Below are 14,582 nucleotides of genomic sequence, written 5' to 3'. Positions count from 1 at the left end.
CAAAAACATATTTAATCTCATTAAAAAATAAGAATGTACAAAATAAATATAATTTTAAAATTGCTTATTTAATAAGTATTAAAAAATTCTTAAAAAAAACAAGTTTTTGTTTTTTTTTTTAATTTTGAGATTAAACACACCAGAAAAAAATCAACATGTTTATTTTAAAAATAAAAATAAAAAAAAAAACAGTCAAAACCAGAGCTTTTTGTTATAATTTTAAACAAATTACGCAAAAGAATATATATATATATATATATATATATATATATATATATATATATATATATATATATATATATATATATATATATATATATATATATATATATATACTTTATAATGAGTTGGGTATTGCCCCCGAAATAAGCATAATAGGCCTATTGATTTTCTTCACAAATTGTAAAAATTAAACATATTATACAACTAAGTATACTTCTGAAGTTAATTAATTTAGATATTGATAGCGAAATTATACAGCAATTTTAAAAGTATGAAAAATGTGTACATTATTCATGAAAGTATATATTTTTGAAAAATGTCATTAGAGTTTATTGTTATGAATCCAAGCCTAATATCTAAATATAAATATTATAAATTTATTGTATTCATTAAAGTGAGGAAGTTTTAATGAGAAATGAGAGAAAGTGAGGAAGAGGTGCCTCCGGAGACAAAAAATAATAATAATTTGTGATAAATACGACACTTTTATTTATTCATTTATCTCTCTATTTATTTATATTTATTGTCCAACATATATAATAAATTATGCATGTAATCATACATCTATCAAAACTACGTACAAATAGGTGAACAAATTAGGGTACGTGTAGCATAAAATTATGCTTGTAGGGTAATTATGGAGGGGACAAAGCCTTTGAAAATTCAGTTTGAAAAAATTCCTTTATCATGAGACTGTGAAATATGCGTCGATGAATAGTTAATGATTAAGACTTGACATCTTTTCCCTCTTTGCCACAAAAACCTATTATGGTAACTTAAATAGTCCGGTGCTATGATCAACTATTTGAAGAAGTTGCCACTGGATAACGATGTGTTTTCTTCATTTGATTCAATAAAAACAGGGGAAAAAGGAAAAAAACAAAAACAATAATTTCTAAATTCAAATTTCCGTATTCTATATAAATTAACGGGTGATCCGTCAATCATAGGTGAAACAAAATATCTAATAAATCTCGTTAGGATATATTTTTTTAAATGATTTTAATATCATGTTAGAAATAAGCTTTAAGTATAATTCAACCTCGCAAAATGGGTTTGTAAGATGAGGTTTAACATGTAACAAAATGTCCGTGCTCTAGAAATTAATTGGTGGTTAGTAGTGGAGTGAAACAAAATGTCCAATAAAATGTTAAGATAAGTTTTTTAAAAAATGACTCTAATACCATATTAGAAATAGGCTTTAAGCGTAACTCAATCCCACAAAATCGGCTGGCTTGTAAGAAGAAGTTTAACATGTAACAAAATGTTCGTGCTCTAGAAATTAATGGGTGGTCCGTTAGCAGTGAGGGTGAAACAAAATGTCCAATAAATCTCTCTAGGATAAGTTTTTTAAAAAATGACTCTAATACCATGTTAGAAGTAAATTTTAAACCTACACCCCATATATATATATATATATATATATATATATATATATATATATATATATATATATATATATATATATATATATATATATATATATATATATATATATATATATATATATATATATATATATATATATATATATATATATATATATATATATATATATACTATAAAATTGTCTTATCTTGATACGAGAATTTCAACATAACCTCTCAAAATATACATTAATAAAATACACGAAACTTCCAACACAACTCTCTAAATATACATTAATAAAATAAAATAGGTAAAAATACTGTTTGAGATGCAAAACCCTGTTTAACATGTATAACAAACATCAAACAAGTAGTAGTCAAGTAAACAAAACATGTTTTTCAACTTTGCGATTGTAGCGCAGCGATTCCTAGTTCGACTAGTTCAACATTTAAACATGAGAGTTGTGGAAAATATTTAATACAAAAACGAAAATGATGGCAGAAGAATATTTCTATAGAAAAATGGTCATCGATGTTGACATAAGATAAAGCTATTTTGCTTATGCACGAATGCAAATAAATGTAAATTTGACTTTTGTCGCATGGTTGCATCATAGATCTTCCAAAAGAAATATCTTTTTCAATTTGTCATCATTCTCCTCTTCTTATACATTGTTTGTAAGTATGTGCTTCTCGAAAAAGTGTAAACAATAGTTAAAGTTTAGTTTTGTACTCAATTTTTTTTGTTGGAGATAACAAATTTGTAAATTTGTTTATATATTATTTATTTTATTCATCTTGACTCAATACAAGAATCCCGGTTTCACACGTAAATTTCTTAAATGACTTTATTTGATTTGGATAAACAAAATTGACCTCCTAATTATTAATTTATTTATAAACTGTGAAATGCATAAAGCTTTTTTTCTCTGAAGAAAAGAGTGGAAAGACTTTTAGGGGTCTTTTTTTTTCAATTTGATTTCATTATTTTTTAAAATTACAATTAATTTTTTTAAGTTACTCAATTATTTTCTTCATTCAAATTAATAGAAACGTTATTAAATAATGTGACATAAAAAAAACTTAAATATACAATTTCGTCCTTATTTTTGTTATTTTTATTCAGTTTGTTTATCATTTTCGTTTTGTGTTCAATTAGGTCTTTATTTTTGTCAAATTTTGATCAATATAGTCATTTTTACTAACTGTATTTACATAGTCAACGTTTTTTAACCGTACATGTCACATGTCAGCTCCTGTTTTTTCTAATTATTTTCTTTTAATTTTAAGTCTTTTTTTTTCAAGTCAGTCACCTAGTGCAAGTAATAAGGGATTTTTGTAACTTATAATCAAATTTGTGGAACAACATCCCTTTGGATAATAAAAAAAAAGATTGATCAATAAATTTTCAAAAATTATACTAAAAGTATTAAGCAGCTCCCCACCTTTTGTTCTTTGTGTCCTACTTATTTGTCTATCTAGTTTTCCTTCTTCTTTTTTAAAGTCAGCCCCCTAGTACCAGCAATAAACGTTGATTTTTGCAACTTATAATCAAAATCGGGGTACATAAGAGGTACATGCCATTGGATGATAAAAAAAATTGAATTGATTAATAAATTTTAAAACATTATACGCAAAGTAATATGCAGCTCCCCAATTATCTTTTTGTTACGTCCCATTTATTTGCCTATGTAGTTTTGCCTCTCTCTTTTTTTCAACCTAACCATCTACTGCAAGCAATAAAAGAGTTGATTCTTGTAACTTATAATCAAATTTGGGGTACATAAGAGGTACATGCCATTAGATGATAAAAAAAAATTGATTAATAAATTTTAAAACATTGTACGCAAAGTAATATGCCAAAAAGATTGATTAATAAATTTTAAAATGTTGTACAAAAAGTAATACGCAGCTTTCAACTTATTTATTTATTATTCTCCATTTATTTGCCTCTCTGGTTTGACCTATTTTTTTTGCTAGCCACTCACCTTGGACAAACAATAAAGGTTGATCTTTGTAATTTATCATAAAATTTGAGTACATCAAAGGTACATCCCAAAAAGATTGATTAATAAATTTTAAAATGTTGTACCAAAAGTAATATGGAGCTCTCCACTTATTTATTTATTATTCCTTATTTATTTGTCTATCTGGTTTGACCTATTTTTTTTAGCCAGCCACCTTGAACAAGCAATAAATGTTAATTTTTGTAATTTATCATAAAATTCGGGTACATAAGATGTACATCCAAATAAGATTGATTAATAAATTTTAAAATATTATACGAAAAGTAATACACAACTCTCCACTTATTTATTTATTATTTCCCATTTATTAGTTTATTTGGTTTGACCTTTTTTTTTCAGGCCAGCCACCTAGTACAAGCAATAAAGGTAGATTTTTTTAATTTATGATAAAATTGAGGAACAAAAGGGTACATCCAAAAAGTTTGGTTAATAAATTTTAAAATGTTGTACGAAAAGTAATATGTAGCTCTCTATTTATTTATTTATTATTCCTAATTTATTTGACTATCTGGTTTGGCCTATATTTTTTCCTAGCCAGCCACCTAGTGCAAGCAATAAAAGTTGATTTTTGTAATTTATCATAAAATTCGGATACAAGTACATCCCAAAAAGATTGATTAATAAATTTTAAAATGTTGTACAAAAAAGTAATATGCAGCTCTCTACTTATTTATTTGTTATTTTTCATTTATTTGCCTATCTTGTTTGACCTACTTTTTCTTTCAAGCCAGCCACTAGTGCAAGCAATAAGGGTTAATTTTTGTAATTTATCATAAAATTCGGGAACATAAAAGAGGTACATCCTAAAAAGATTGATTAATAAATTTTAAAATATTGTACGAAAAGTAATACGCAGCTCTCTACTTATTTATTTACTTATTATTCCCCATTTATTTGTCTATCTGGTTTGGCCTATTTGTTTTTTTTTTCTAGCCAGCCACCTATTGTAAACAATAAGTGTTTGTTTTGTTGTAACTTATAATAAAATTCGGGATACATAAGAGCTACATCGCAAAATGATTGATTAATTAAATTTAAAATATTGTACAAAAAGTAATACGTAGCTCTCCACTTATTTATTATTCTCCATTTATTTGTCTATCTGGTTTGACCTATATTTTTTTCTAGCCAGCCACCTAGTGCATGCAATAAGGGTTAATTTTTGTAATTTATCATAAAATTCGGGTACACAAGATATACATCCCATTGGATAAAAAAAATTGATTAATAAATTTTAAAACATTTTACGAAAAGTATTAAGTAACTCCCAATTATTTGTTTATTACGCCCCACTTATTTACGTAGGTTGATTATAACTAGTTCAAACAATAAGGTTGATTTGTGTAACATATAAAATTCGGGGTATATAAGAGGTTCATCCAATTGGATGATAAAAAAAAAATTATTAGTAAATTTTAAATAATTGTACAAAAGTGATATGTTGCTTCCCACTTATTTGTATATTATGTCCCACTTATTTTCCTACTTTGTTTGACTTATTTTCTCTTCAATCCAGTCACCTAATGCAAGTATAAGGGATGATTTTCGTAACTTATAATCAAATTTGTGGTACATAAGAAGTGCATCCCTTTGAATGATAACAAAAAAAAGATTGATAAAGAAATTTTAAAAAATTGTACGAAAAGTTTTAAGCAGCTCCCCACCATTGTGCCCCATTTATTTTCCTATTTGGTTTGGCTTATTTTTCTCTTCAATCCAGTCCCCTAGTGCAAGCAATTTGGATGATAAAAATATTGATTAATAAATTTTAATACATCGTACGCAAAGTAATACGTAGCTCCTCAGTTATTTTTTTATTACGTCCCACTTATTTGTCTATATGGTTTTGACTGTTTTTTTTTTTCAAGTCAGTCACATAGTGCAAGCAATGAGTGTTGATTTTTGTAACTTATAATTAAATTTGGGTACATTTCATTGGATGATAAAAAAAAAGATTGATTAGTAAATTTAAAAAAATTGTACGAAAAATAATACGTAACTCTTCACTTCATTATGTCCTACTTATTTGCCTATTTGGTTTGTTCTATTTTTTTTCAAACTAGCCAACTAATGCGAATAATAAGGATTAATTTTTATAACTTATAATAAAATTTTGGAGACACGAGAGTAACATTTCATTATATACTAGTTTAAAGAATATTTTTATATGTTTACATTTTCAAAAACACCTTAAGTTTTTTATTTTACATTAACTTTACTTTTTTGTTTGTTTTATTTTCTTCTTATACAATTATCATATTTTAATATATCACCATATTATGAACGAATGATATGAACTCAGGATAGTTAATGTATATAATCTGTGTGGAGAAATATATCAATTATAGTCCATATGCTTTGAAGTGCTTTGATATTTTCTTTAATTTTTTTTTAATTTTTTTAATGGACTGTAATTTATACTGAAAACTCTTTACTAGATATGCTATGAATTATATTTCCTGGTAAGTGATGCCCAAATAACTTAATATATTTATAATTTTTGGATGTTATATTTTACATGTGATATATCTCCTCTCTCTCTTTTTTTTTCTACTTTTACTATAATTTTAAATCTCTTGTCTCCATCTTATGTTGGTAACTTACTGAAAGTGAAAACGACCAGTGATTTTAAAGAAATTATATGACCGAATTAAAAAAATTAATAATAGTAAAACAAAATGACCATTTGATACTAAAATATTAAGACTTTATAATATAATTGAAGAGGCCATAAAAAAAATTAAATGATGACATTAATTAAAATAATCCGTATGATAATATGAACAAAATGGTATCAAATCATTTAAATAATGTTTTTAACCAAATTCAATCCAGAATACAACAGAGGAAAAATTGCCAATGCGGATAGATTAATGGCCAGCGAAAAAAAAAAAAACTAGAAATGAAAACGGCGTCGTCGCGTTACCAAGGGTTATTCGCTAACTCACTCGCTCTGCTCTGGTTTGATTCGAGCGTGGAACTCGAATGTGGGGACTTCTTCGAACTCGAACGTGTTTGCGATATTCAGAGACTCTTCTTCATCAACCATGGAAGAAGAACGTAGGGTTTTGTTCTTTGTCCGCCGTTGACGGCCGTAACTGCCTTCTGGATCTGCCGGATATCGAGAAGGTTCTGACGGATATCAAAGCTGACGACGTTAAGGTGATACCAGTTCCCAAGCACTGCGATTGGGCTGATTTCATGGTTCTCGCCACTGGCAGGTCCACCTGGCACGTCAAGAACATCGCCCAAGCCCTAATTTACAAGGCACCACACCCTCCTTTCTTCGTCCCTTTTCTCGCTATATTTCCATTATTGATTTTCGATTGAAACTCAAAAGTGGTTTTCATTTTTGTGTAATTAACCAGGCTAAACAGAAACAGAGAGGAGCTGAACGAATGATGCTACCGAGTGTAGAAGGGGAAGCTGGAGGAAAGTGGATTGTCATTGATTCTGGTATCTCGTGCTTTTATAATGATTGTTTGTGTTCATTTTGTTGAGTTTAGAAAATTCATTACGGGTCGTTTGGACAATCTTCTTCAAGAGATAGTTTCTTCGGTTAGAATTAATTTATACATACCCAAATTTGTAGAATTGTTCTTATATAATTTTTTTATTTTTTTATTTTCTACCTTGTGCAATAAGCTAATTTAACTTACGAAGACATTCATTTATTTTATTTATATTTTTCTCACCTAAAGTAATTTTGAAGAAATTTGTCCGAGTCAACAAAATTGTAGTAGTGATAATGGCTGGTAACAGATACAATGTCATGAATTAGCATCTTGACTGCGGTTGCTAAATGTTCTATTCTTTTAGGAATGTTAGGTATTCACAGGCCTTGCCAATAATTCATATTTACGAAGAACTTGTTGACTATCTTTAATAGGGTCTTCTTTTTCAGAGACGTCAATTCCATCCACACGATAGATGTTGTGTGATGTTATAAAGTAGTAAACCAGTATGCAGATAGTGGTTGAAACTCACATCTGAGAGCTACTGATGCAGTTTAAGTGGAGACTTATACTCTTTCCTAGCTAATTGAGTGTGCTACCTGTGTGACTAGTTTCTTTGTTAGTACCAGAAAGTTGTTAAATTAACTTGTTGGTTCCACATCATTATTGTCTTAGCCTATGTTACTATGTGATATTTCATAAAGTCAGACAAGATAATCAGTTTCCACACTCTCCAACCTCTGATTTTCTTTCTTGCACTTATTCCAATTTCTTCACTGGTGAATGGAGCCAGCGAGTTACTGTTCTTGGGTAATTAGGGATGACAAGGTAAGACGAGTCATGTGAGCCGGCCCACAATCTCCTGTAAAAAAGTGCGGGTGGGCTGGACATTTAAACCCGTCAATCTGCATGGGGAAGTATAACCTGCAGCCCATGGGCCAAAGTGTGGGTGAGGCTGCCCTTCAACATTATGACTCTTCTATTGAAGAATTAATTGAATTTTATCTGTTACAACTAATCTAACATTGTGGTTTAATTCTTTTTATCTACTTCGAGAGGTGTTGCAATTTAATGATTCTTTGATGGATCACTTACTTGTTAACTCCTTTGATTGCTCAGAGCATCCCGTGGCTTGACAAGGCTTCGGGGAAAGAATTTCTTTGTTAGTTTTTAGCGTTTAGTAGGTCTTTTCTTTGTCACTTTTCTTCTATCAATCTCTTATTTTTGGATGATGTATGATTTTCTAGATCGGTGAACATTGCTTTTTATGTTATTAAAACTTTCAATTATTGGATTTATAGTTCTGACATGCCTTGCCTTGCTTTCCCTTTTTGGTTCAATTTTTTTTTTATGTTTAGGTAAAGTGATAGTTCATGCACTTGATGAAAAGGCCAGAGCTTACTACAACTTGGAGGGTCTTTGGACCCGAGGGACAATTCAAAATGAACCTGATGGGGTAAGTACGAAGCTAGCTTATATTGTTTTAACTTGCAAGATAGTTAGATGTAGTTTGGGTTTGTTGCAGGTTTACTATTTAATCCAATTTTTGGTTTTTAGCTTATATTTACACTGTCATACCTATCAAATTTTTTATTGGTTAATATTGTAGATGACAGTGCACCAAATAAAACTCAATTTGAAACCATTGAGAATTCAACATTTCTTACTTCTGTACCTGGCACCTTAACTTTCATTCACTACTTGGATTTATATTATGATGGTATCGCCACACCAAATCTTCCTATAGATTAGGCGTTGTGATTGAGGCCAATTCCTGGACCAGTTTGTGTCAGAAGTAGTTCAAAATGGTACTTAAGTTATTGCTGGTTGCTTAAGTGGCTCGAGCGAGTTATCTGATTAGGTCTATATTAGTGTATATGGCTTGGGTCAACCAGGCTTGAGCAATTACATATACATATGTCTTTATTATTATTATTATTATTCTTCTGATGAATATGGATTCTTGAGATAAATATTGTAGCATGACTGATTCGTGTGATCTCCATTTTTCTTTTTTCTGTTGTAGGATTTAAAAAAAGCTTTAGTGAAGGTTCGGCGGAAAAACAATTCGAAGAAACCTGCACAAAAGAGTGCTTAATTGGTCTCTATGTAAAACGTTTTAAAACTGTAGCTCCTGACTCTGCATCTGATCTAAACAGTTTAGAAGTTTGTAAACAGATAACAGTTTTCTGATCTGTTATTTTACTTGTTCTGAATACAAATTTTGCTAGGGTTGTCTTGCTGGAATGGCAAAGTTATAAAAGAGGTAAAACTGAAGCTTTCTGTCATCACGCACTCCACTTTTATTTTTGGCGAGTTATGACTCGTTACTGGAGCTTGGGCTTTTAATATGACCTAAATAAATATGTGAATGAAAAACTGTTTACAACCAGAAAATTATATATATACACCTTATTCTCCTTAGGTGGCAAAAATTACTTTTAACTTGGAAAATGGCTAAAAATTGAAGCATTTTAAAATTAAAGGGATGAAAATGGAGGAAAGTATTCTTTTAATATAAAAATGAACTTTAATTCTTTTAACTTTGTCAGATAGTTCTCCTTAGATATGGTTCTAACTTCTGATTTTTTTTTTCTATCGAAGTATATTATTTTGAAACTTTTCAGATATTAGAAATTAATTTTAAGACAAAATTTTCAAGGAATTCTATTTTTTTTAATAGTCTTCTTAATATATATTAAGAAATTTTATGTCCTAAAATTTAGCAATATTTTTCGTAAATTATTTTAAAAAAAATTATGTTCTACAATTTAAAAATTAGAATTTACATTTGTAAGTTTCACTGTAGTTGCATTCATAAAAATATATATTTTTAATATTGCATTTGTATAATATTTTTTAACAATACTTCACATAATACATTAATCAAAAAAATTTATTATTTCAAGTCTTGTGAGATAGCACAATATTATAAATAAATTATAACAATTTATAGAAAAATCTGCTTCCAAGCATACTCTACAGTATTATTAAGTAATGTGGTTTTGTTATTAATACAATGCTAAAATATGCTAAAAGAAAAACTGAATGGTAAAATATAGGTAAATTGTAAATTTGAAAATACAGGGAAATAAAGTTGAATGACATAGTAACAATTACGTCTTTATAATAAACGTGAATAAATTAAGCTTGTTTTAGACACAAAACTAGAAATTACTTTTAGATTCCTCTATTTTATTACACATAGACACATGTGACAGTAAATGATGTAGAAAGATGAAAATAAAAATGTTGTATGCTCTAATCATACTTTTGGTGAGTCAGACACGGGTTTAGTTTAGGTGAATGGTGTATCAATTCCCCACCAACGAAAACGATGCTCCCAAGTATAAAGAATACCTTCATTTACCATTTTACCCTCTATACACCCTTGGAATACAAGGGCCCACACGGTAATTGCAACCTCACATACCGCACTCCCTTCGTTACCATCGCCCTCTCGTTAGCAACATTCACTCGCTGCGGAGCTCCCAAAGCAAACACTAGTCTAACAACTACAACAGAACTCTGTTTTAAAAACTGAAACACACTTTCTTTGTGTCATTCACGTTTATTTTTCTCTCTGGCTTCTTCTTCCATTTCCCCTTCTCGTCGCGTTTTAGGAACTCTCATGGCTTCTATTGCCGGATCCAATTGTGTCGCTCTGCGAACCGCCAACTTCGCCGCCTCTGGTAACCGGAAAGTCTGTCAGATCCGGCAATGGTCTCCGGTTCTCCCGAATCACCGTTCCGTTTCCGGTCTTCGTCACCAATCGAGTGCTCCGTTTAGATCCTCTGGTACCGATTTTGTTCTTTTTTCGTTGCGTTTTGCTTTTCAATCGCTATTATGTCCGCGTGTTCAGTTTTGGTGATTATTTGATGCGCGTAAGTGCAGGTGTGAGAGCGCAGGTCGCTACTCTGGAGGAAGCGGGAACCGGAGCACCTCAGAAGGTGGAAGCGCCAGTTGTAGTGGTGACTGGAGCTTCCAGAGGTATTGGCCGAGCAATTGCACTGTCGTTAGGTAAAGCAGGTTGCAAGGTTCGTCTTCGCCAATCGTTGAGCGTAATCTTATAATGAACTATTCGCTGTCGTAAAAAAAACTAAAATGAAACTGACAGTAGATTTTTTTTTTTTTGTATTTCACATAGTGTACTTATGTATGTATATATGTATCTCATTTTCAAATTGTTGCTTTTGAGTTTGCGATTTAAGTTGCTTGAGACTAAAAGTGATGATGTGAAGTTTAAGTCAGTTGAACTTCTTTAGATTTAAAATTTGACACATAAGAAATATGCTTCTGACGATTGTGACGCAATGTTGAAGATCCAGGTTTTGGACACATTTAAATCTGTTTTTTGTTTTTTTTCAAATTTTTGTCACGATATAGAGTACTCCATGGAACCTTCTTAAGAACTTAAAGTTGTCTACATTTCTGTAATACTATCTTGATTTGCTTTGGGATCCTGATGTTTAGTAACTTGGCCTTGTATTGCAGGTTCTGGTCAACTATGCAAGGTCATCGAAGGAAGCGGAGGAGGTTTCCAAGGAGGTAGAAATTTTCCTCCTGAAGTTTGTGTGATAATTTTTTTGTGCGCACATTTGCTGTGTGTGATATAGTTTTCGTGCAGATACCATACTTGGGGCCATAATGTAGAGTTATTTACTAAGTCTGAACCTATGTTTACTTTCATTATTTTATTTTACATTTTCTTCATTGGCGATATACTTGAGATTCGGATATCCTACAATCTCAGCATATTTGTTATTATAGTCATTATCAATTTTGTTGTCTAAAATGCTTGTTATGATTATAAATTGGTGGTGCCATGCTAGAGGATTGCCCCGATAACACATTGATGCCTAACGTTTTCTCTTACTCGGGGGAAAGGAGTGATTGAATTGCATCGATTTGTTTGGTTACGCATTATTTATACATTGTTTTAATATTATTTGTTTGACTATCTTCTTTTAGATCAAGGAATTTGGTGGGCAAGCTATTACATTTGGTGGAGATGTGTCTAATGAAGCTGATGTGGAGGCTATGATTAAAACTGTGAGCAGATACTCTGGAATCATTACATTTACCTTATTCTACTTTGGCTGCTTCGTAACTTTTACATCTACAGGCAGTTGATGCTTGGGGAACAGTTGATGTATTGATAAACAATGCAGGTAAGTTGGAAGGCTCCGATGGTTGACCTAGCCCCCTTCCTTCCCCTCTATTTTTCTCCAGTCATTTTCAAATAATATTGTAATGTCTTTCAGGAATAACTAGAGATGGTTTATTAATGAGAATGAAGAAACCTCAATGGCAGGAGGTTATTGATCTAAATCTAACTGGTGTTTTTCTTTGCATACAGGTAAATATGTTTTCAATCAGAGTTTGTGTGAAATTCATGTTTAGTTTGAGAAATCATTTTCTGTTTTAATTTATAACCTTATTTCTGTTTTTGAAGATTTGTAAGTAATTTTTTTTTTCTTTTTGAAAAAAACCCTGCTTAAAATGTTGTGTATAAGTCTTTGGAAACAATAACAAGCAAATTTAAAATAGGGAGGCATTTCTGTAATTATTTTTGAAATAAATAAATAAATCAAGTATTTTTGAAACAAATAAATTAATCAAGAAAGCATTTTCTCAAACCCAAAAGCTTAGTTTTGTCTCTTGTTTCCAATTGGATCTGAACTAGTTTGTTTTTGCAGGCTGCTGCTAAAGTTATGATGAAGAAAAGAAGGTGACATACCGCTAAATTGTTCTTTTGTTATGATTCTTTGTTTGGAGAAATCCTTGGTGAAAAAGTTCAATGGACAGCTCAAGTGGTTAATTAATTCAATGACTGGTTACCCGTTAATCATTGTAATTATCATTAATATGTGAAGTGATTAATTATTCCTGAACTGGAAATATTTTTTCCAACGAATCCTTTTGTAAATTTAGTGCTTTTAGCATCCATTCTACTGCTATCTTATTTTATGGTTTGCAAGATGACAGCTAATGGTAACCAAGATCTTCACTTTCATGTAAATTGTTTTTTGCAGGGAAGGATAGTCAATATTGCGTCAGTTGTTGGTTTGGTTGGCAATGTTGGACAAGCCAATTATAGTGCTGCAAAAGCAGGAGTAATTGGCCTGACAAAAACAGTTGCAAAGGAATACGCTAGCAGAAACATCACCGTAATTTACCAAAAATCTATGCATTTTCTTTCTGGCATCAAAGGTTTGCAATGTCAGTTGACGGAGTTAACTTAAACCTGGTTTCCTTTACCAGGTTAATGCAGTTGCTCCGGGGTTTATTGCATCTGACATGACTGCCAAGTTAGGACAGGACATTGAGAAAAAGATATTGGAGACAATCCCATTAGGTGAACACCGGGACTACTTTAATGGAGGTTCTAAATTGTTGAATTTTTTGTTAACTTGCCGTTTTTAACTTGGATTCAGGAAGATATGGCCAACCAGAGGAAGTTGCTGGACTGGTGGAATTCTTAGCTCTTAATCAAGCTTCTAGTTACATCACTGGGCAGGTAAAATAGGGAAGTAAAATGGATCAAACTATTCTCTACATGTTAAAATAAAGTTATGCATTGGGGTTCTATAACTAACGTTGTTTACGTGTATTTCCATTTTGAGTTAACACTATTTTCATTTATCACATAAAGCATTTATGTAGACAAGAATTGGTTGGCGCAGGTTTTCACCATTGATGGAGGTATGGTGATGTAATCCGGCAGTCTATTTACACCGGCAACATGAGCTTTTGCACCCTCCTGCTGTAAGGTCATAGTTTGTTCTTTGCCTGAGTTTTGTTTAAGTTAGTTTTACCGTAGGAGAGTCTTAGTTGAACTTAATGGTGAAATTCAAGATGTTCTGCCTCTTTTTTTCCGTTTTGGAATTTATGGTCATGTTCGCGGAATAGGCATAATTCTCATAAGCAACTCTGTCTCTTTGCCCTAGCTTTTCTTTCTTTCTTTCTTTCTTGGATGTTCATTATGGAAACTGCAATGTTTATTAACTAGTTACCTGCCCATTGCTGAATTTCTATTTGCTATTTGTCGACCACATATGTATTAGGGTAAATTGCTCCCTTTCCCGAGCAAGCATCAAAATGTCAATATTTCATCAATATTCATATTCTATAATATAAATTCCTAAATATATCTCTTGTTATTATAAAATACATGAAAAACACAATAACTTTAAATTAATATACGTTATGTTTTTGTTAATATTGATATAAATTTTATTTGAACTTTTTACTTGAATTTGGAATAGAGTAATATTTCGATTCGGTCATGAATACCAATGTTTTTATTTTAGAAAAATGTTATTTGAACATAATTATAATGCGATTCTATTTAAAAACAATTTTAGATTTTTTCAATCTACAAAGTAATTATAAAATATTAGTGAAATTAGTGAAGTTTGTTTTTTATTGTGATATTTTAAAATTTTAAATATTAATTATAAATTATAAATATTTTATCACTTTTAATTTTTATGTGTTTATATATTTAC

At 30.4% G+C, this 14,582-nt stretch overlaps 2 protein-coding genes across 2 annotated transcripts; both read left to right on the top strand.

Moving 5' to 3' along the window:
- The first annotated feature begins 6,519 nt into the window (after positions 1–6,519).
- Positions 6,520–9,359, top strand: LOC114193820 (protein Iojap-related, mitochondrial). Its single transcript, XM_028083803.1, has 4 exons — positions 6,520–6,883; positions 6,985–7,072; positions 8,430–8,527; positions 9,098–9,359. The coding sequence occupies exons 1-4, from the start codon at positions 6,602–6,604 to the stop codon at positions 9,167–9,169; spliced, it is 540 nt and encodes a 179-aa protein (XP_027939604.1). The 5' UTR covers positions 6,520–6,601; the 3' UTR covers positions 9,170–9,359.
- Positions 9,360–10,503: 1,144 nt separating this feature from the next.
- LOC114162829 (3-oxoacyl-[acyl-carrier-protein] reductase 4) lies at positions 10,504–14,173 on the top strand. The gene is made up of 11 exons (XM_028046810.1): positions 10,504–10,868; positions 10,966–11,108; positions 11,566–11,619; positions 12,043–12,123; positions 12,197–12,242; positions 12,336–12,430; positions 12,771–12,801; positions 13,105–13,241; positions 13,336–13,429; positions 13,509–13,591; positions 13,758–14,173. The coding sequence occupies exons 1-11, from the start codon at positions 10,703–10,705 to the stop codon at positions 13,788–13,790; spliced, it is 963 nt and encodes a 320-aa protein (XP_027902611.1). The 5' UTR covers positions 10,504–10,702; the 3' UTR covers positions 13,791–14,173.
- The last annotated feature ends 409 nt before the right edge of the window (positions 14,174–14,582 follow it).

Source organism: Vigna unguiculata, chromosome 1, assembly GCF_004118075.2.
Source record: "Vigna unguiculata cultivar IT97K-499-35 chromosome 1, ASM411807v1, whole genome shotgun sequence".
NCBI lineage: Eukaryota > Viridiplantae > Streptophyta > Magnoliopsida > Fabales > Fabaceae > Vigna > Vigna unguiculata.
The sequence above is the reverse complement of the archived record's forward strand: the minus strand, read 5'-3'. Positions and strand labels throughout refer to the sequence as shown.